The 20,482-nt window shown below is 41.6% G+C and overlaps 1 protein-coding gene across 4 annotated transcripts; it reads right to left on the bottom strand.

Annotated features, from left to right (window-relative positions):
• Positions 1–301: 301 nt before the first annotated feature.
• On the bottom strand, positions 302–18,631 carry MSMO1 (methylsterol monooxygenase 1). 4 transcript variants are annotated; one of them, XM_015139441.3, is made up of 7 exons: positions 18,557–18,631; positions 18,200–18,294; positions 9,529–9,814; positions 5,230–5,378; positions 4,412–4,538; positions 2,984–3,138; positions 302–1,613 (listed from the first exon to the last, which is right to left on the bottom strand). In XM_015139441.3, exons 3-7 carry the CDS (start codon positions 9,781–9,783, stop codon positions 1,418–1,420), a joined length of 882 nt encoding a protein of 293 aa, XP_014994927.1. In that variant the 5' UTR covers positions 9,784–9,814; positions 18,200–18,294; positions 18,557–18,631; the 3' UTR covers positions 302–1,417.
• Between the last annotated feature and the right edge of the window lie 1,851 nt (positions 18,632–20,482).

The raw sequence follows: 20,482 nt of genomic DNA, 5'->3' as shown, positions 1-20,482 counted from the left end.
AGATTCTATCAGTCCTGAAAAGTTTAGCTCTATTCTTCAACTGTAGAGAAAACACACATTATCTAAGCAGGGCAAAGAGCTGCTTCAATAAGTATTGCTTTACTAGGTCAACACGATTTCCCACAATAATTAAACCTGAAAAATTCATGTTCAAACAGCAAGGAAACATTTCGGCAAAGGAAGCACTTAAAAAAAAAAAAAATAGAAACCAATCCTTTTGTTGTAAAACTTAATAACTTAATTTCTGTACTTTCAATTTTAAGAATAAAAGGTGACAATGTTTAAAACTGGAAACCAGATAATCAGACAAAAATCACATTTATTTCAAGAGCTCAAAGTGCAAATACAGCAAGTCAGTTCACAAACTTTCAAGATACAGTTTTTAATGACAATGGAAATTTGATATACAAAAATGAAAGGGTAAATAGAAATAAAGCTCCTCAATTTTTTAAAAAATTCAAGTAACTTGAAAAGCCTTTAGACTAAAATACTCCACTTACATCCACTCAGAAATGCCAGTACTTCACTGCAATCAAGAAGGACTCTTCAAGGAGAATCAGCTCAAACTGGTCAGTCTAGATTAGAATGGAAGTTCTTGGTGCTGGCTTTTCTTGATTTGGAAGCTTCAGTCACTCACTGCCATCAATTGATGAGCTTCAATCCATGACATTTTGATCTTTAGGCAAATTCTAAAACATGTTTAAAGTTAAAAAGGCTGGGCACAGTGGCTTATACCTATAATCTCAGCACTTTGGGAGGCCAAGGTGGGCAGATCACTTGAGGTCAGAAGTTCAAGACCAGCCTGGCCAACATCGTGAAACCCCATCTCTACAAAAATACAAAAATTAGCTGGGCATGGTGGTGGGTGCCTGTAATCCCAGCTACTTGGGAGGCTGAGGCAGGAGAATTGCTTGAACTGGGAGGCAGAGGTTGCAGTGAGCCGAGATTGTGCCGCTACACTCCAGCCTCGGCGACAGAGTGTGGCTTCATCTCAAAAAAACCCAAAAAAGTTAAATACAAGGCCAACACCACTATGAAGAATTTTCTGAAATGACCAGGATGTATCTAAAAGATTTAAAGACCAATGTCAACTTCAGGCCTATGGTTCTACTGGGAGAGAAGCCATAGATGAATACTTCTAGTACCCAAAACCTTCTTGGAAGCTTAGGAATATGGCCTTTAAAACTTTCTCATGAAAACTGTACTTAAATATATAGTCATTCATTTCTACATATATAGAACTTGTAGGTAAAGTAGAAAAAGTTCCCACTAGGAAGGTAATTAAAGGTTGTTAATGTTCTTTTTATCACTTAGTAGCCAGAAGACATGCTAATTTCTGCTCTCCAGAAGCAATGTTAGCTACTAGCTTCTGAATTCAGGAAAACGTTTATCTTTCAGGAAGGTTTACACGAGATATTTATTCAGTCTTTTTCTCAAACTTCTTCCTCTTTTCATAATAGGCATGATATTGAGAGTCTGTTCCAAAAATTCGATCCCACCATGTAAATGTTGAAGCATAGTTTCCAATGAAGTTCATGTGGTGGAAATCATGATGCCGAGAACCAGCATAGAAAGGGATCAGATTTAAAGGGTTGAGAGGAATATCATAGCCACTGAAACAAAAATGATAAACATTATTAAGGAATAAATACATCTCAAATAATTGTTGTTTCTATTACTAATCATGTGTTCACATTAACCAATTTAGATAACATTCCACTTTGCCTAGACCACTTTATTTCTAAGATGTTCACAAACAGCAAACAGAAAATGGTGTATATTCTAGAAACCACTCTAAGAAAAAAAATCCTTAAAAAAAATCTATGAAAATCATTTATTTTATGATAAAATATGTGAATGATGGAAGACAGGGATTATAGTAATGAATCTTTAGACACAGATTTTTAAGAATTAATTTTCTTTTATGTTTTAGAGGAAGCTTCCTCACCATAATCTATAACACTTGTAAATGAAGCCCAAAACACTAAATATGTTTTTTAGGGAAAGTCACATAAAATTAGTATCAAGTATTAAAAAGGGCAGGCCCACGAATCCCTGTATAGCAACTTCATTTAGTTTTTTAGGCAATTGACAAGTTGGAATCAAATGTACCACAATTAACCAAAATACCAGTGTGCTTTTCTATAGTTGGGAGAAGACAAATGGCTTCAAAAAAGAGTCCCATTTAAAGCATGCTCCTTTATTTCTAACTACATATCTACAATGACATCCAGTTATACTTATGTGAATCTCTCTAACCCTCTCTTCCTTTGAGGGGCTTAGAGGAAGGAAGGCAGAAAGAAACAATGGATACAAAAAAAACGAAAGAAATGTCAATTACAATTTTTCTACAGAAGAATATTCTCTGCCTAGGACTAGAAGCATTAATTTTGCTACTTTAGCACTTTAAAAATAATTCTTAGAATTTGATATTCTGCATTCATGAGTACAAAAGTACGTCCCAAGTCAAAATGCAATGAACACATAATTAAAAAATAATGAACAATTAGAATAAGCATTTAAGAAGGCATTCAATATAAATAATTTACCACAAAATGTCTTCCAATCAGCAGAAAGGAAGCATTTGAAATATGTACATACTACAAGCAGTAGTTTCATCTTGCAAGTGCTTTTATCAGTGCTGGACAGTAGAGATTAGAAAGTCTTATTCAGTGAAGGCTGAATGCTTTGATATTTTTTCAAATATGAGTTAGGTTTAGGCTTATTACAGAAGGATAAAGAAATTGCTTGTCCTAAATATGTATTTGCCCTAATAACACATTATCACTACAAAAATTATAACAGCATAGGCTAGAATGTAAAAACATCTATTATTTAAACTTACATTCAACAATTATGTTTTCTTAATATAACATTAAGAAGATTAACTTCTATTAGTCTACTTAGAAATATGATAATCTGACAGCCATGAAAATAAATACATTTCATTATATTTTATACCTGAACAGAAATCGATACTCACCTATGGACATCAATAGTTTCTAATAAACGAATGGTCACCCATGCCCAAAGAAGAATTACATGATCACACAAAAGCACGATGCCAATGAAAAATCCAGTTCCAAGAATTAGAGTCTCCAAAGGATGTGCATATTCAGCTTCCATTCCAAATGGAGCCTAAAACAAACAGATAAGAAATTCTTCATTTCTTAGCTATTGTGATGGTTAATTTTATGTGTCAACTTGGCTAGGCTATGATACCCAACTGTTTGATTAATATCAGTCTAGATGTTGTTGTGAAGGTATTTTTTAGATGTTGTTAACATTTAAATCAGTAGACTCTGAGTAAAGGTGATTACCCTTCATAATGAGGGTGGACTTCATCCAATCATTTGAAGGCCTTCAGGATAAAGGCTGAGGTTTCCTGAAGAAGGATTCTCAAGACTGCAACACCGAAACCCTGCCTGAGTTTCCAACTTGCTGCGCCACGGAATTTGGACCCAATGCTGCAACAATTCTTACCCGGATTTCCAGTCTGTAGCCTGCTTTACAGATTTCAGACTTGATAGCCCCACACTTGCATGAGCCAATTCCTTAAAATAAATCTCTCTCTCTCTGTGTATATATGCCCCAATGATTCTGCTTCACTGGAGAACTTCACTAATATATATATTCTATTTATGCATAAAGTTTTACAAAGTTATATTGATTCTATATGTAATGATGATTTATCTAGCCATACACTTGCATACCATGTAACCACGATCAATGCAAAACATACATAGCCAGTTTGATAAAGCTACATCAAAGCAATTCTAATAGGCTGGGCATGGTAGCTCACACCTGTAATCCCAGTACTTTGGGAGTCCAAGGTGGGTGGATCACCCAAGGTCAGGAGTTCGAGACTAGCCTGACCAACATAGTGAAATCCCGTCTCCACTAAAAATACAAAATTAGCCACGTGTGGTGACGCATGCCTGTAATCCCAGCTACTTGAGAAGTTGAGGCAGGAGAATCACTTGAACCCAGGAGGTGAAGGCTGCAGTGAGCCGAGCTCATGCCATTGCAGTCCAGACTGGACAACAAGAACAAAACTCCATCTCCCAAAAAAAAAAAAAAAAAAAAAAGGCAGTTCTAATAAAAGTTACTGCTTTTGTGGGAGTTAGCAATGTGAGGATCTAGCTGTGCCAGTGTAGCACTGTCCACAAGGATGGAAGTCCAAACTTTCATGTAATACTTTTCTTTCAGATCTCACTTTACCATGAAATTTAAATAATGAAGACAATGTGTAGAATTGACTTGTTTGTATGTGCGTGTGTGTGTTGTTCTTAATAATCATGCCAAAGGAAAAGAAAATAAAAACGTCACCAACAATTTTAGAAAAATGCTCGGGCAATGAAAACAGACATTTTGCCTTGAACAGAAAGAATTAAATATAACTCTCACATACCTGAAACTCATGATGAACTTTATGAATATATTTGTATATTCTTTTGTGGTGTAAGAGTCTATGCATAAAATAGTGCCAAGTATCTTCAATGACTGCACAGCCAAAGCATCTTGCCAAAAGAAAATACCTTTAAGATAAAAATGTTGTAATGTGTAAGAAATAATGTTTACTTAAACTATCCAGACTTTTAGTGGGGATGCTTGAGACATTACATAAAACTAAACACCCCAGGTTACCAGGTTGACCTAATTGGATATATTCATAAATAAATTCTCAAAACCACCAGATACAGCTACATAATCTGATGTAAGGTTAAAGAGACTGCCCACTAGACCAATTTCATTTCATTACAATGTTTGCACAACTTGCCTAATGACACGTTTCACAAGAGGTATCCCTGTTAAGTGATGCATGAGTATATCTATGTGTGTGTATATGTGTATATATACACATACATATTTTTGTTTATATGAACACAATTTCTATAAACCTCGTAAATGATTCTCATATATTTCATTTATTTTAAACTTAAAATGTGACATAGTTTTTGTCAACATAAGCACTTATATATGTATATAAACATACAAAAGACGTTATGGAAACTTCTGATACTAGACGCTCACCTTCCAATAAAATATTTTAAAGATGTAAAAATGGAAACATTTTAAGATTTTACTATGGTTTAGTTTTCTACTATTTATTTACTTCCAAAGTTTAGAACAAACATTAATTAAAATTAAGAAAAAGGGTAAACATTAACTATAACTTAATTGAATAAGCCACCATTGCGTGTAAAAGCCAAATTTTTATCTACATACCATCTTGGCATTCTTTCCCAATCATAAGGAATATTGAAATACTCTGTAAAATAATAGGTTCCACAAATCAAAGGCAGCTGGATACAGAAGTGATTAAAGAGAAGAACTTTGAAACATTTCCATTGGTTTTCCCATGTCTCTGGCTTATCCTATGGAGAAAAATCACAATATCTAATATTAGTCTCTGCTATCAGAGTTTAACTTGACCTAATTTTTTCTCTGTTTATGTTGGACCTTAATTCTATGTCAGTTAAACGTTAACTTTATAGTAACTAAGACTCAGGAATCTTTACCTTCTAAATTCTTGACAACTACTATCACTACTTTAGGTGAAGAAACTGTTAACAGACGCACCCAGCCATAATGATCTCAAACAAAGAAACACTACAGAATGAATAATTCTCCAGTGTTTGCTGCCACACATCATTCACTTCACTTCTTTTACCAGAAGTTTCAGAGAAGAAGAAATATAATATGCTAAGATTACAGGTGGGTGTCCGCAATTGAAGAAGTTGTACACGAAGCACTGGAAGCCTTGTACACAGTTTAAGTCGATGCTTCCAGGCACTCAGTGGTATTCATTCCAATAAATAAGTGCACTTTTGTTCATATCCAATGACAGAATTACAAACTCTGTGTTGAGAGGTACAGAGATGTGTCCTGATTATGGAGTTCACAGATTCCAGTCAAAATGAGAAAAGTTAGATCAACATGAGATGTTCATAAGACCTCATCAGGATACCCATTATAATGGCTTAACAAGCCATTATAAAAAACAAAGCAAAACAAAACAAAACAAAAACTAACTAAATGTATTCAATTTATAGGACTGCACTTAAGATATAAAAAAAGTGCTTCGGGTTTTACAAAATGATGGTGACAATAAATATCAGCTATTGCTTCGTTTTAAACGTCACTGCTGAAAAACTCAGAAATCTGCCAACAAAACTATTTTATTTCAACATGATATTCAAAGTACGGGAACTACTGAGCATCAGTAAAAGCCCAAAGAGGTCAACCAGCTTGGGGAGGGTCACACATGCAGTTATTAGCAGAAGTAGGACTAACTAAAATCTAGGTCTCCAGATCCAGTTCTGTTCTTGAAATTCTTTAAGGGATATCTTCCTGACAAAAATAGGAAAAGCACTGAACTAAGAATCAATCCAGAGACTTGTGCTCTAATACCAGGGCTGCTACTCACCAGTTAACTAGCTCTTGTAATGTTTACAACTCAGTTTCTTCAACAGTAAAATGAGAGGATCTGACAACTGCCTTTGTATTTCTAATCTGAGCATTATCTAACCCCACTCCTCTAAACCTCCACTCTGTAATTGGGGACAAAATAAATGAAAGATTCAGGCTTCATTTTGCAATAGACTGTCTCCTACAGAAACTATGGCTAACAGACTTAATTTCCCAGGTAGACTGTGATATCGATGTAGTTACAGAAATTACAAAGTTAATCAACTATAATAAAATCACATGCTATACCATTTAGAGTATACATAAATTAGTTACAAAGACAGTTAGCAATACAAATTCATACCTAGTGCAAAATGAAAGTTTACCACATTTTACTTTAAGCATAACTGTACTTAATATAGAAGAATACCTTTACAAGGGCCACATACTTTAGAAATAATATTTTTAGTACATTTATCTTTGAGGAAAATTTTTGGAGAATTACTAACATGTATGATTTTTTTTTTGAAAGAAATAGATCCTGCAAAGTCTGCTTTACTTTTTCATTCCTGTGAAATTTCCCCTAACTAGCAAGGATGTGCATTAGCTCTCCAGCTGTCTGTTCTGTTTGAAAGCAGAAAGTGTTTAGTACTATTTCATCACCACCACCAGCTTCTTCTTTTTGACAATTTTAAGAATAAAAACATTTATTGCATATGTTAAATATAATTCTCAAATATTTTCTCTTAAACAATTGATACCCTCAATGTTAATCAGGGTATCTGCCTTCAAAATGCATAAACCTGTAATTAATTTGTATTGATATTTTGGTTTCTTTTAAAACGCCTTTAACTTGTGAAAACTAGTCCTGATTTAAAATCACGTTTTATCAAAAATGCTCAAAGCATGGACTTTAATGGCTATGAAACGTAAAGATTTGCTGAGTACAGACTTGAAACCGTATTACCCAGCCTTTCAATCTGTTCATAAACAACTAGTTCTGACCAACTAGACTACAGCTTATTCTTTCCTTTGCCACACTATATTTTAAAGCTGCTCATATACCCTTGCCTGAATAAGCTCTTCCTCTCTCTGTAAAGGTTACTACTTCCAACCAATGAGTCACTTGCAAAGTGCAGTGAAGGAGAAAAAGGATGCTTTTGCCTGGCCAGCCATACAATGCATCAGCTCTATAAATAAATCATTGGGTGACACATGGCAGCCACAATCACCCTAAAAGTGCATTAGAACTTAGACATCCAAACTTAATTCTGCCTTTCAAAGCAGGTGCTTTTCTAAAAAGCACTTTGGAACTTCTGTGACCTTAATTGAGGGTCACAGAATACTCTCCTTTGGGTTACATTATTTTTCATTTCCTTCACCTTTACCCTTTGCTCTTTTCACCTTTGGCCTGGAGTCCGCCGTCATCTGACCCCTGTATTATCCCCAGAGAGGATTAATATTAACACTTGCTTAAAGTGAGCCTCTGGGAGAGGCTGTGAAACTAACAGAATGATAACAGAGAATGTGTACAGACTGCCATCCAAAATATATACAGTTGTCCCTTGGTATCTTTGGGGGATTGGTTCTGGGACTTTCTGCAAATGCCAAAATCTGAAGATGCTCAAGTGCTTGATACAAAATGACATAGTATTTGACATAACCTATAACCTACGCATATCCTCCCGTATACTTGAAATAATCTCTACACCACTTATAATACTTAATAAAATGCAAATGCTCTATAAATAGTTGTTATTTGGAATAATGACAAGGAAAAAAAAAGACTGTACATGTAAAGTGTAGACACAATTTTTTCCCCTGAATATTTCTGATCTGCAGTTGGTTGGATCCATGGATACATAACCCATGGATAAGGAGGGCCAATTGTACTGAGCGAATGGAAATTACTTTCCATAGATGAATACTCTCAGCGGTCTACTTTCCACCAAGACTGTGTGCCCTTGAATTTTAGTTTGGAGCGACTTTTTCTGAAAAGTAAACAGTAAACACTAGAAACTATCATCAGCTTACCAAATGCTGACAAATAATTCATCTTTCTAATAAGCTACGCCAAATTATCATGTCAAGCTCATAGACTACACACTAGATTTCACCTTGTCATGTACATAGCGACCTCTCAACTTTAGTGCAATGAAGCAAATATCCAGAAACGAGGAGCTTCACCTCCTTATTTGGGATGATATGAATGCTGCAGAACTACCTACCATATATTTAGGGGAAAAAAACTTTGATAGCCCTGATCAAGGTCATACTGTATTAACAGTTCCTGAGATTTGCTGGAACATAGAGTTGGGGTGAACTGAAAAATATGCACAAATCACCATACCTTTCCTTTCCAGCTAGCTTAAACATTAAAATTTGTAAACTTAAATTAGATAACCATCACATCTACTTAAAGCCCAATTTAATAAACTATTCTTGAAATATTATCAATAATGACCTAGGACTGTGTTATTCAATTCAGCTAGTAACATGTGGCTACCAAACACTTTAAACATGGCTAGCCTAAATTGAGATAGACTAAAATTAATGTAAAATACACACGGGATTGCAAAGACTTATTAAATATCTCATTAAGCATTTTTTAGATTTTGATTACTGGTTGAAATAATAATTTATATTTATTTCTTATTCTTTTTTGAGACAAGGTCTCACTCTGTCGCCTGCGCTAGAGTATAGTGGTGCAATCCCTCTGCTTCAGCCTCATAAGTAGCTAGGACTTACATTGCCATGCTTGGGTATTTTGTATTTTTTTTGTAGAGACAGGGTCTTGCTAGGTTTCCCAGGATGGTCTTGAACTCCTGGCCTCAAGCAATCCTCCTGCCTTGGCCTCCCAAAGTGCTGGAATTACAGGCATAGACCCTGTACCCAGCAATAGTTTACACTTACTGAGTTAAATAATACACATTATGAAATTAATTTATTTATTTTTACGTTTTCTATGTATTCTACTAGAAAATTTAAAATTACACACATGGCTTCATTATATTTCTATTGTATATCACTGATTTAGCCTCTCAAACCAAAGCCCTATTTACTTTTAAAATATTCAGCAACATTAATAATATTCTATTTCTAGTCCCTTATACTCACCTTTTGAATTTTGTATTTTTTCATATAAGGTATAAATTGAAATAAAAATCCAGGTAAACAGAACGAGAAATAAAGGGCTTCATGAACTATAAGGGATCCCCATGTTGCAATCTGGAACTTTGTATAATTATTCAACATATAGTTCCAAGCATTTTTAAATGGTTCTTGCAGAGGATTCTCAGGTAAAAGTGAATCTACATATTCCACAGCCAAGGATGCTGAACTAAAGATGCTGACACTTTCATTTGTTGCCATTTTTCAAATCTCTGCAGACAGCCTTATAATTCTGTAGAAATGAATACATATAATAAGTTAAACAATAATTCAAAAAATAAAACAGTTAAAAAATGCATCCTCTGATCATTTTTAAAATAATTACTAAAGGAGTACAAATTTTTTACCAAAAAATTACTAAAGGAGTACAAATGGTTTTACACCATTTTAAAAAATTTGCTGGATATCATCACCATTTCCATTTGTAGATATTCCTTTAAAAACACATTATTTTCAAGAACAATAGCTAAAAGAATAGGGGAAAATTTTTTTCAAGCTATATTTAAAGAAATCATCAGTGTGGTTCTCATGGAAAAGCTTCTAATTTAAACAAGCAATAGCTGGGTTTAAATGTATCACTTACAGCCAAAAGAACCTATAAAGAAAAAGCCTACCAAATACGAGTACATAAAAATTAAGTACTTCCTACTGGGTAATAGACAGTCATAAACAAAGTCAAAGATAAAATGACAAACTGGGAAAAATATTTCCAACATTTTACAACAAACGGCTACAAAGTGAGATTTAGAAAAAAGACAAAAAAGACAATAGAAAAATGACAAAAGCAGTTCACAGAAAAATAAAGACAAATGGTCACTAAACAAGGAAGAATCCTCACTTCATTCAAATGAGGAAATGCACCCTAAAACAAAGAGAAACTTTTAGCCTGAGTAGCACATCTTTAAAAGTTTATTAGTGCCCAATGTCCAGTACTGGTAAGGGGGTGAGAAAACAGGCATGGCCATACATTGTGGGCAGGGGGATACATCAGTGTTATCACTGGAGGAAAAATAAGCAACACCTATCATAATTCAAAATGAACACATCCTTTGAAGCAGCAACTTTCTCATTCAAGGGCACAAAGGCAGATACACTAAGATAGAAGGAAGCATTTCTTGTAACAGCAAAAACACGAAAAAAAAAAAGCAAAACACAAGCCATCAACAAGGTATGGGTTAAATAAATTAAGTCCTTCCATAAACAATTATACCGCCATTTAAAAGAACAAGATCTATACGCTCTACGTAGAAAGATGTCTAAGACACAGTGTTAATCCAAATAACAAGTTACAGAATAATATGCATAGCCAGAGTCCCACATAAGATTTTTTGAAAAGGATATATATTTTATTTATGCACTTCTATGCATATGTACATATAGAGACACACAGAAACAGAAAATGTACATATGGCTACAAAGGGAACAATTTAGAGTGGTGATTTCTAGGAAAACAGGTGTGTGATCGGGTAGGAGATAGTGTTATGGAGAACAGAGCATGGTGCGGTAGGGGAGAATGTTATGGAAGTCAGAGTGTGGCGGGGTAGGGGAGAATGTTATAGAACACAGAGTGTGGTGGGGCAGGGGAGAGTGTTATGGAAGATGGAGTGTGGCGGGGCAGGGGAGAGTGTTATGGAAGATGGAGTGTGGCGGGGCAGGGGAGAGTGTTATGGAAGACAGTGTGGCGGGGTAGGGGAGAGTGTTATGGAAGACAGTGTGGCGGGGTAGGGGAGAGTGTTATGGAAGATGGAGTGTGGCGGGGCAGGGGAGAGTGTTATGGAAGACAGTGTGGCGGGGCAGGGGAGAGTGTTATGGAAGATGGAGTGTGGCGGGGCAGGGGAGAGTGTTATGGAAGACAGTGTGGCGGGGTAGGGGAGAGTGTTATGGAAGACAGTGTGGCGGGGCAGGGGAGAGTGTTATGGAAGATGGAGTGTGGTGGGGCAGGGGAGAGTGTTATGGAAGATGGAGTGTGGTGGGGCAGGGGAGAGTGTTATGGAAGATGGAGTGTGGCGGGGCAGGGGAGAGTGTTATGGAAGATGGAGTGTGGCGGGGCAGGGGAGAGTGTTATGGAAGACAGTGTGGCGGGGTAGGGGAGAGTGTTATGGAAGATGGAGTGTGGCGGGGCAGGGGAGAGTGTTATGGAAGACAGTGTGGCGGGGCGGGGAGAGTGTTATGGAAGACAGTGTGGCGGGGCAGGGGAGAGTGTTATGGAAGACAGTGTGGCGGGGCGGGGGAGAGTGTTATGGAAGACAGTGTGGCGGGGCGGGGGAGAGTGTTATGGAAGACAGTGTGGCGGGGCAGGGGAGAGTGTTATGGAAGACAGTGTGGCGGGGCAGGGGAGAGTGTTATGGAAGATGGAGTGTGGCGGGGCAGGGGAGAGTGTTATGGAAGATGGAGTGTGGCGGGGCAGGGGAGAGTGTTATGGAAGACAGTGTGGCGGGGCAGGGGAGAGTGTTATGGAAGACAGTGTGGCGGGGCACGGGAGAGTGTTATGGAAGTCAGAGTGTGGCGGGGTAGGGGAGAATGTTATAGAAGACAGAGTGTGGCGGGGCAGGGGAGAGGGTTATGGAAGATGGAGTGTGGCGGGGCAGGGGAGAGGGTTATGGAAGACAGTGTGGCGGGGTAGGGGAGAGTGTTATGGAAGATGGAGTGTGGCGGGGCAGGGGAGAGTGTTATGGAAGATGGAGTGTGGCGGGGCAGGGGAGAGTGTTATGGAAGACAGTGTGGCGGGGCAGGGGAGAGTGTTATGGAAGACAGTGTGGCGGGACACGGGAGAGTGTTATGGAAGTCAGAGTGTGGCGGGGTAGGGGAGAATGTTATAGAAGACAGAGTGTGGCGGGGCAGGGGAGAGGGTTATGGAAGATGGAGTGTGGCGGGGCAGGGGAGAGTGTTGTGGAAGACAGTGTGGCGGGGTAGGGGAGAGTGTTATGGAAGATGGAGTGTGGCGGGGTAGGGGAGAGTGTTATGGAAGATGGAGTGTGGCGGGGTAGGGGAGAGTGTTATGGAAGATGGAGTGTGGCGGGGTAGGGGAGAGTGTTATGGAAGATGGAGTGTGGCGGGGCAGGGGAGAGTGTTATGGAAGACAGTGTGGCGGGGCAGGGGAGAGTGTTATGGAAGATGGAGTGTGGCGGGGCAGGGGAGAGTGTTATGGAAGATGGAGTGTGGCGGGGCAGGGGAGAGTGTTATGGAAGACAGTGTGGCGGGGCAGGGGAGAGTGTTATGGAAGACAGTGTGGCGGGACACGGGAGAGTGTTATGGAAGTCAGAGTGTGGCGGGGTAGGGGAGAATGTTATAGAAGACAGAGTGTGGCGGGGCAGGGGAGAGGGTTATGGAAGATGGAGTGTGGCGGGGCAGGGGAGAGTGTTGTGGAAGACTGTGGCGGGGCAGGGGAGAGTGTTGTGGAAGACAGTGTGGCGGGGTAGGGGAGAGTGTTATGGAAGACAGTGTGGCGGGGCAGGGGAGAGTGTTATGGAAGATGGAGTGTGGCGGGGTAGGGGAGAGTGTTATGGAAGATGGAGTGTGGCGGGGCAGGGGAGAGTGTTATGGAAGACAGTGTGGCGGGGCAGGGGAGAGTGTTATGGAAGACAGTGTGGCGGGGCAGGGGAGAGTGTTATGGAAGATGGAGTGTGGCGGGGCAGGGGAGAGTGTTATGGAAGACAGTGTGGCGGGGTAGAGGAGAGTGTTATGGAAGACAGTGTGGCGGGGCAGGGGAGAGTGTTGTGGAAGACAGTGTGGCGGGGCAGGGGAGAGTGTTGTGGAAGACAGTGTGGCGGGGCAGGGGAGAGTGTTATGGAAGACAGTGTGGCGGGGCAGGGGAGAGTGTTATGGAAGATGGAGTGTGGCGGGGCAGGGGAGAGTGTTATGGAAGATGGAGTGTGGCGGGGCAGGGGAGAGTGTTATGGAAGATGGAGTGTGGCGGGGCAGGGGAGAGTGTTATGGAAGATGGAGTGTGGCGGGGTAGGGGAGAGTGTTATGGAAGACAGTGTGGCGGGGTAGGGGAGAGTGTTATGGAAGATGGAGTGTGGCGGGGCAGGGGAGAGTGTTATGGAAGACAGTGTGGCGGGGCAGGGGAGAGTGTTATGGAAGACAGTGTGGCGGGGCAGGGGAGAGTGTTATGGAAGATGGAGTGTGGCGGGGCAGGGGAGAGTGTTATGGAAGACAGTGTGGCGGGGCAGGGGAGAGTGTTATGGAAGATGGAGTGTGGCGGGGCAGGGGAGAGTGTTATGGAAGACAGTGTGGCGGGGTAGGGGAGTGTGTTATGGAAGACAGTGTGTGGAGGGGTAGGGGAGAGTGTTATGGAAGATGGAGTGTGGCGGGGTAGGGGAGAGTGTTATGGAAGACAGTGTGGCGGGGCAGGGGAGAGTGTTATGGAAGATGGAGTGTGGCGGGGCAGGGGAGAGTGTTATGGAAGACAGTGTGGCGGGGCAGGGGAGAGTGTTATGGAAGACAGTGTGGTGGGGCGGGGGAGAGTGTTATGGAAGATGGAGTGTGGCGGGGTAGGGGAGAGTGTTATGGAAGACAGTGTGGCGGGGCAGGGGAGAGTGTTATGGAAGACAGTGTGGTGGGGCGGGGGAGAGTGTTATGGAAGATGGAGTGTGGCGGGGTAGGGGAGAGTGTTGTGGAAGACAGTGTGGCGGGGCAGGGGAGAGTGTTATGGAAGATGGAGTGTGACGGGGTAGGGGAGAGTGTTATGGAAGATGGAGTGTGGCGGGGTAGGGGAGAGTGTTGTGGAAGACAGTGTGGAGGGGCGGGGGAGAGTGTTATGGAAGATGGAGTGTGGCGGGGTAGGGGAGAGTGTTGTGGAAGACAGTGTGGAGGTGTAGGAGACTGTTATGGAAGAGAGAAAAGAAAATTTCTTATGTCTTTTGCACAATTTAAACTTTTAAATGAGCTTGTTCTACTTACATAATAAATAAGCTCAATAGGTCACAAACCAAAATACAAACTTTTCAAAAGTCACTTTCCTAAAAATGTTCACCACTGCTGCTTCTAATTTATGAATTTTTTGGGACCATTTAAAAATGAGTATTTAAAACCTCAGAAGCGTTCTAGTGCTTAAAAAGTCCCCTTCCCAACACTTCTCAAATTGACCTTTTATCCCATTCTACAGAAGGAATATTGAGAACCTAGCCAACTCCTTCAGGCATCTGAATTCACTTCATGCCCTCCTTCTTCTGTCCTACTCATCTCAAATGACTTACACCACAGTGACTATAGTGTTCCATCCTGTGTCATTACAAGCCTCAAAATTTCTTTGCTCATTCATTCTTTCCTCTGAGACTGACCAGTCTTCCTGTGTTCTTACCTTACCTCAAGAACTTGTCCATCACTTATCCTTTCTTATCTTTCATCCTTCTCCCTTCAGGGAATCCATTCCCTCACGTCTAAAAACACATTCCCGTCTTTTCTTTTTTTTTTTTTTTCCAGACAGGGTCTCACTCTGTCACCCAAGCTGGAATGCAGTGGCTCAATTATGGCTTACTGCAGCCTCCACCTCCCAGGCTCAAGCAATCCTCCCACCTCAGCCCCTCGTAGCTGGGACCACAGGCACACACTACCACGCCTGGCTAATTTTTTTTATTTTTATTTTTTGTGGAGACATAGGTCACCCTATGTTGCCCAGACTGGTCTTAAACTCCTAGGCTCAAGTGATCCTCCCATCTCAGCCTCCCAAAGTGTGGGGATTAGGTGTGAGCCACTGTGCCCAGCCTCCTTTGTTAATAAACACCTTCCTAGCCTCCATTACCTCTTCCAAGCCACTGTCTCATTTATCTTCCTTTGAACCAACCAACTTCTTTCTCAAAGGAGAGCTCTACATAAAGATTGCTTAACTCAGCTGGGCATGGTGGCTCACGCCTGTAATCCCAGCACCTTGGGGAGGCTGATGCCGGCAGATCACCTGAGGTCAGGAGTTCAGGTGAATCACTTGAACTGAGGAGGTGGAGGTTTCAGTAAGCTGAGATTGCACTCTAGCCTGGGCATGAACAGCAAAACTCTTGTCTCAAAAAAAAAAAAAGATTGCTTAACTCACCCACACAACTCACTGAGCTACTTGCAATCTGGCTCCCCACCTACAACAAAATGTCTTCAATCATCTTCTAAGTTGTAAAATAAGACAACCATCCAATCTTAATTTTTCACAAGGTGATTAGTAAATTTGACAATGATGAACCAAGACCACTTACTAGTCCTGTCCTGTGACCTTGGGCAAATTTCGTAACCTCTCTGTGATGCAGTTTTCTCATCAACAGAAATTAAAACAGTAGGTCTTCCAGTGAGTCCAAGAGATAATGCATATAAAGCACTCAGTAGTGGACCTGGCATGTAATAGCTACAAGAAACTAACAATTATTGGGCACTTTCTGTGCCAAGAACTGTGTTCAAAGCATGCTACATGCTCTTACATTTTAATTTCAATCCTTACCACACCTTCGTGAGGTAGGTATTATTTTATCCCCATTTTATAGATAAAATAACTGAGGTTTAGAAAGATTAAGCAACTTGCCTGAAGTCTAATGCTTCGGGCATTAACAAATGTTTAATGTTAAGTTAATGATTAACTTAACAAATGCTAAGTGGGGAAGCCCACGCAGTCATCCATTATATTATACTATAGTTATAAATACAACCCATAATAAGTATTAGAGTACAAGGAGAATAATTCCTATAGTTTACCTAAGCCCTCTGAAAAGGTATTTCACATGACTTGTCTTTATCTTCTTATCTCCTGTTTATATTCTAGCAACTGCACTCTGCATTCTATTGTCATCACTGCACTGAACTTACTCTTACTAATATCACTAAGGAGGCCGGGTGCGGTGGCTCACGCTGGTAATCCCAGCACTTTGGGAAGCCGAGGTGGGCGGATCACAAGGTCAGGAGTTCGAGACCAGTCTGGCCAATATGATGAAACCTCATCTCTACCAAAAAAATACAAAAACATTAGCCAGGTGTCATGGAGCACGCCTGTATTCCCAGTTACCTGGACGGTTGAGGCAGGAGAATTGCTTGAACCTGGGGGGCTGAGGTTGCAGGGAGCTGAGATCCCGACACTGCACTCCAGCCTGGGCAACAGAGCGAGACTCCGTCTCAAAAAAACAAACAAACAAAAAAATCGCTATGGATCTCCAGTTGCCAAACTCAATAAACTCTTTGGTTTTTGTAGTTTATTTTATTTGACTAATCTGGAAGATTTGATATTTCTCTTCTTGAAATACTGCCTTTCCTTGGTTCTTGGAACTCAAATGCATTCACTCTGACAAGTATTGTGCATTCATTGTGCCAGCTGCTGCCCTTACCCCTGAGTTCACAAAACACAAAATTTAGTGAGGAATAACAACTAGTGTCCAAACCATCAAAAATTAGGTGATAAGAAAAATAAAGGGGGGAATACACAGTGCTATGAACTTCTAGAGAAAGGTGCTATCTAAACTGAGACCTAGAACAGGAGAGGAAACTGACAAGTTAAAAAATAGAGCGAGGGAGAGAGGGTCAAGGGAGGGGTTTTGCACAGAGAGAACAGCACTCCAAAAACTCAACCAGGAGAGTAGAAAGAATATGAGAATTCAAGCTGGAAAGTTTCCCAATAATGCCTTCCTTACTCCCTTCTAACGATTCTAGATGGTCTTGGGTGATCTTAACTATTTTCTGTTTTAAAAATACGCTGATATCCATCCTTTCTACCTCTTGCCCTCTCCCCTAAACTCCAGGATCTGATTATCCAAGTTTACTGGTCATATCCAATCAGAGAGTTCAGAGGCACACGAACTCACTCAGCAGGTCCAAAGGTTCAGTACGTGCTCCTCACAAACCCCGCCCAAATGCTAGACCACCTTTAATGCTTAATTCTCAGACATAAAGTTTTAAGTGTCTCCCATCTCTGCTGCCTTGATTAAGTCTTCCAACTCTTACCCAATTTAGAAACACTTGGTTTACTTAACATTCAGGAACTTACTTTTCACAAAGGAGCAAGGGAATGGATATATTGTTGCTAACTGATTAAGGAATTAAAGAGGAGGGGGAAACGAGGTCTTGGAAAATTGAATTTCCTTTTGCTTTACTCATTCTTGGGCAACCTAAATGACTGGAAGCGTACTCTGGAGCAGGCTGACTAGATAAATTTAGTTATTTGTGGATTCTCAGAAACCTTGAAGTTTAGCTGTCAGCCAGTCTCTGTCCTTTGGCACTTTAAAACGGATTTCACCAGCTCCTTCATTTTCTGGACTTGCCCTGCCTCCAAGCTTGCCCTTCTTAAACCTTATCTCTAAGATGCAATGCCAGGATCTATATAAATCTAAACATAAGAAATAAGCTCCTTAAAACACTCAAAGTTCAAGGGAGTGCTTGCCCTAAGCATAAAGATCAAGCCCCTCTGTGATTGATGCACACGAGGCCCTTCCAGACTTCTTCACTCTTCATTTGTTACATTCTCGCCATCCTACACTTCACATTTTTACAGTATCTGATCACCCATGGTTGCTACTGCTTCATTCCTCTCTGCCCACGGAAATATCGTTCCCTTACAGGTGATGTCCTCCCATCCAACTCCTAGTCACCCTTCAGCAACCTCCTCTCGGACGCCCTTCCCACCCCCCTACTCCCAAAGCACATTACATCTTACCTCCTTCCAGTGTTTCCTGCTTTTGTATAACTTTCGCCAAGCTACCACCCTGTGCTGCAACTGTCTTCTACGTCCCATCTCCCGAAGACAACACTCTTTAAAGGGCAAGAAACATGTCCTAGCCTAGTTCCATCACTGAAGAATTTCACTCCGTTTTCCTCCTTTCTAGCACGTACCTTCCCTAGGCCCACCTTGACTCCAGTCTCCCTCCGCCCCTTCTCGGGTACCACTGCCAGCGTCCGGCCCAGCGCGCGCATCCGCACCCCGAACCCGCTCCCCTCGATCTCACGGAGCACCGGGTGGGAGCCCACCTGCTGCCCCTTCCTCACTCACGAGCCACTCCCCCGACCCCCTCACCTGAACGGCCGCGAGATGACTGCCGGCCACCGTCACCCAGGATCAGCCAGGTGTTCCGACCTCGGAACTTGCCTCGCCCGGCTCGGGGGTGGAGCCCGGTGGGCCAGGCGCTCAGTCCTGTCGTTATTGGCCTGCGAGGGCTCCCGCCCCGTCTTCTCGGCGCGGTGATTGGTCTGTGCAGTTGCCGACATCGTGTGACTCGCGCGAAGGAGCCCCTGGCGGTCCCAGCCATTGGCTCCGCGGATGGAGTGAGGATAGTGAGACCCGCAGGGCCAGCCAATGGCAGGCGTCGCGGGGCGCCAGGAGGCGCGGAAGCGTGAGAGCGCGTCACGGCGTGAGGGGGCGGGCACAGACGGATGGCCGCCCTGCCCTGCCGCGCGGAGTCGCCTTGGCAACTGCGGTCCCAGCAGATTGGCAGTCAGAGCCTGCGCTGTGCTGGGGCGAGAGTGTCGGGCCAGCCGCCGTCCCAGGACTTTTATTTCAACTGTGACCTGTGTAGCAGCCGCAACTCCCAAACCCGGGAGGAAAAGAGTATAAATGAGTCTTAAAATCTATGTTGACTGTTTTGTGTTGCTAGACACCCTTGCCTTTTTCTGGTCTACCTTTTAGATTTAGATCTTTCGTCTCCCTTGTTTCCCCAGCCTACGTATCCTTTAATAAATCCCTGTATTTTGAAAACGGAGAATTTCAAATGCGATTATCGTCATTTTGCAGAAAGATTTAAAAAGATTGAACATCAAGGGAGATTTCGGCTCCCAGGACCTTGACCTCGCTACGTGAGCTGAAAACGCCCAGGTGATGTTGCAGTTGCTGTGCTGGACGATGAGGGCCCAGGGGCGGGGGCCTGACGCAGGTCTTTGCAGCTCTAAGCTCAGTTTACGCCATCTCTCAACATTAAAATATTGTGTACTGGGGTATAATAATAAAACTGTGTACAGATGCATAATATACTAAAACTTTCACTTAAAGGAAAAGGGGCCTTTAAAGAAAAAACCGCACAGGGGCATCATTTGGGCTAGTGAAGGCCCTTTTTCCTCCATCTTTATTAAGGTATAATTTACAAAAATTGTGTTTACGGCGCACATATGATGTTTTGATTATGTATATGTCAAATCTACACAGCTTCTGAAAACAGAATACTATTGTTTCACTCCTCCATGCTTTTGCTTAAACTGGCCCTTCTGCCTGGAATAATCAGCCATCTCCACGCCGCCCCATCAATTCAGGTGCTATCTCCTTGAGGAAGTTCCCTCCTGAAAAGTGTGTTTTTTAGATTCAGTGTGACCTGTACTCATTCGTCTACCCCTTATGTTTGGCACACACATTCTTTCTAAAGTATCATGACAGAGGTCACGTCAAATGAAAAGAAATGGGATCTGTCCCTTGGTTGTGTCAGCCCTGTCTTTAGGATGCCTTTAGAGTGGTGTCTGAAACCGTCCCTACATAGTTCATCAAATTAATCTGGGAAAAAGGGGTGGGGGGAACGAAAATAAACCAAGCTTGCGGCACACTGAGGATTAATCATTAGGTCAACTTGCTGTCTGATCCCTTCCTCATAATTGTTTGCCTATTGCTTCAGAATCATGTAGACCCTGTTACAAGGTTATAGTTTCCCCTAACTGCTCTACAGACAACTTGAATATTATGAAACGTTGAGTTTGTGCTTTGAGATAATCTTTCAGGTCCTTCATGCTGATGAAACTACGGACTCAGCTGGTCTGAAGGACCACAAGGAGCTGACTCACCAAAGAATGCAGTTCCCACATCCTGATGATTTCATCCCCCTTACCTGAGCCAATCAACGACCCTAATTTTCCAGCCTCTTGCCCTCCAGGATCCCCTTAAAAACCCCAATACAGAACTCCTCGAGGAGATGAATTTGAGGGTCTCCTCCCATCTCCTCTCAGTGCCCTGCCATCACTAAAC

The sequence above is a fragment of the Macaca mulatta genome, chromosome 5, assembly GCF_049350105.2.
Source record: "Macaca mulatta isolate MMU2019108-1 chromosome 5, T2T-MMU8v2.0, whole genome shotgun sequence".
In the NCBI taxonomy this organism is placed as follows: Eukaryota; Metazoa; Chordata; class Mammalia; order Primates; family Cercopithecidae; genus Macaca; species Macaca mulatta.
Note: the sequence above shows the minus strand (reverse complement) of the source record. Positions and strands in the feature narration are given on the sequence as shown.

Excerpts from the sequence above, each read along its gene's own strand:
- MSMO1 (XM_015139441.3), bottom strand. The coding sequence starts at position 9,783 with ATGGCAACAAATGAAAGTGTCAGCATCTTTAGTTCAGCATCCTTGGCT. Across the intron at positions 5,379-9,528 it reads AAAAATACAAAATTCAAAAG|GATAAGCCAGAGACATGGGA; the intron begins GTGAGTATAAGG and ends TTTTCTCCATAG. Across the intron at positions 3,139-4,411 it reads AAGTTCATCATGAGTTTCAG|GCTCCATTTGGAATGGAAGC; the intron begins GTATGTGAGAGT and ends TGTTTGTTTTAG.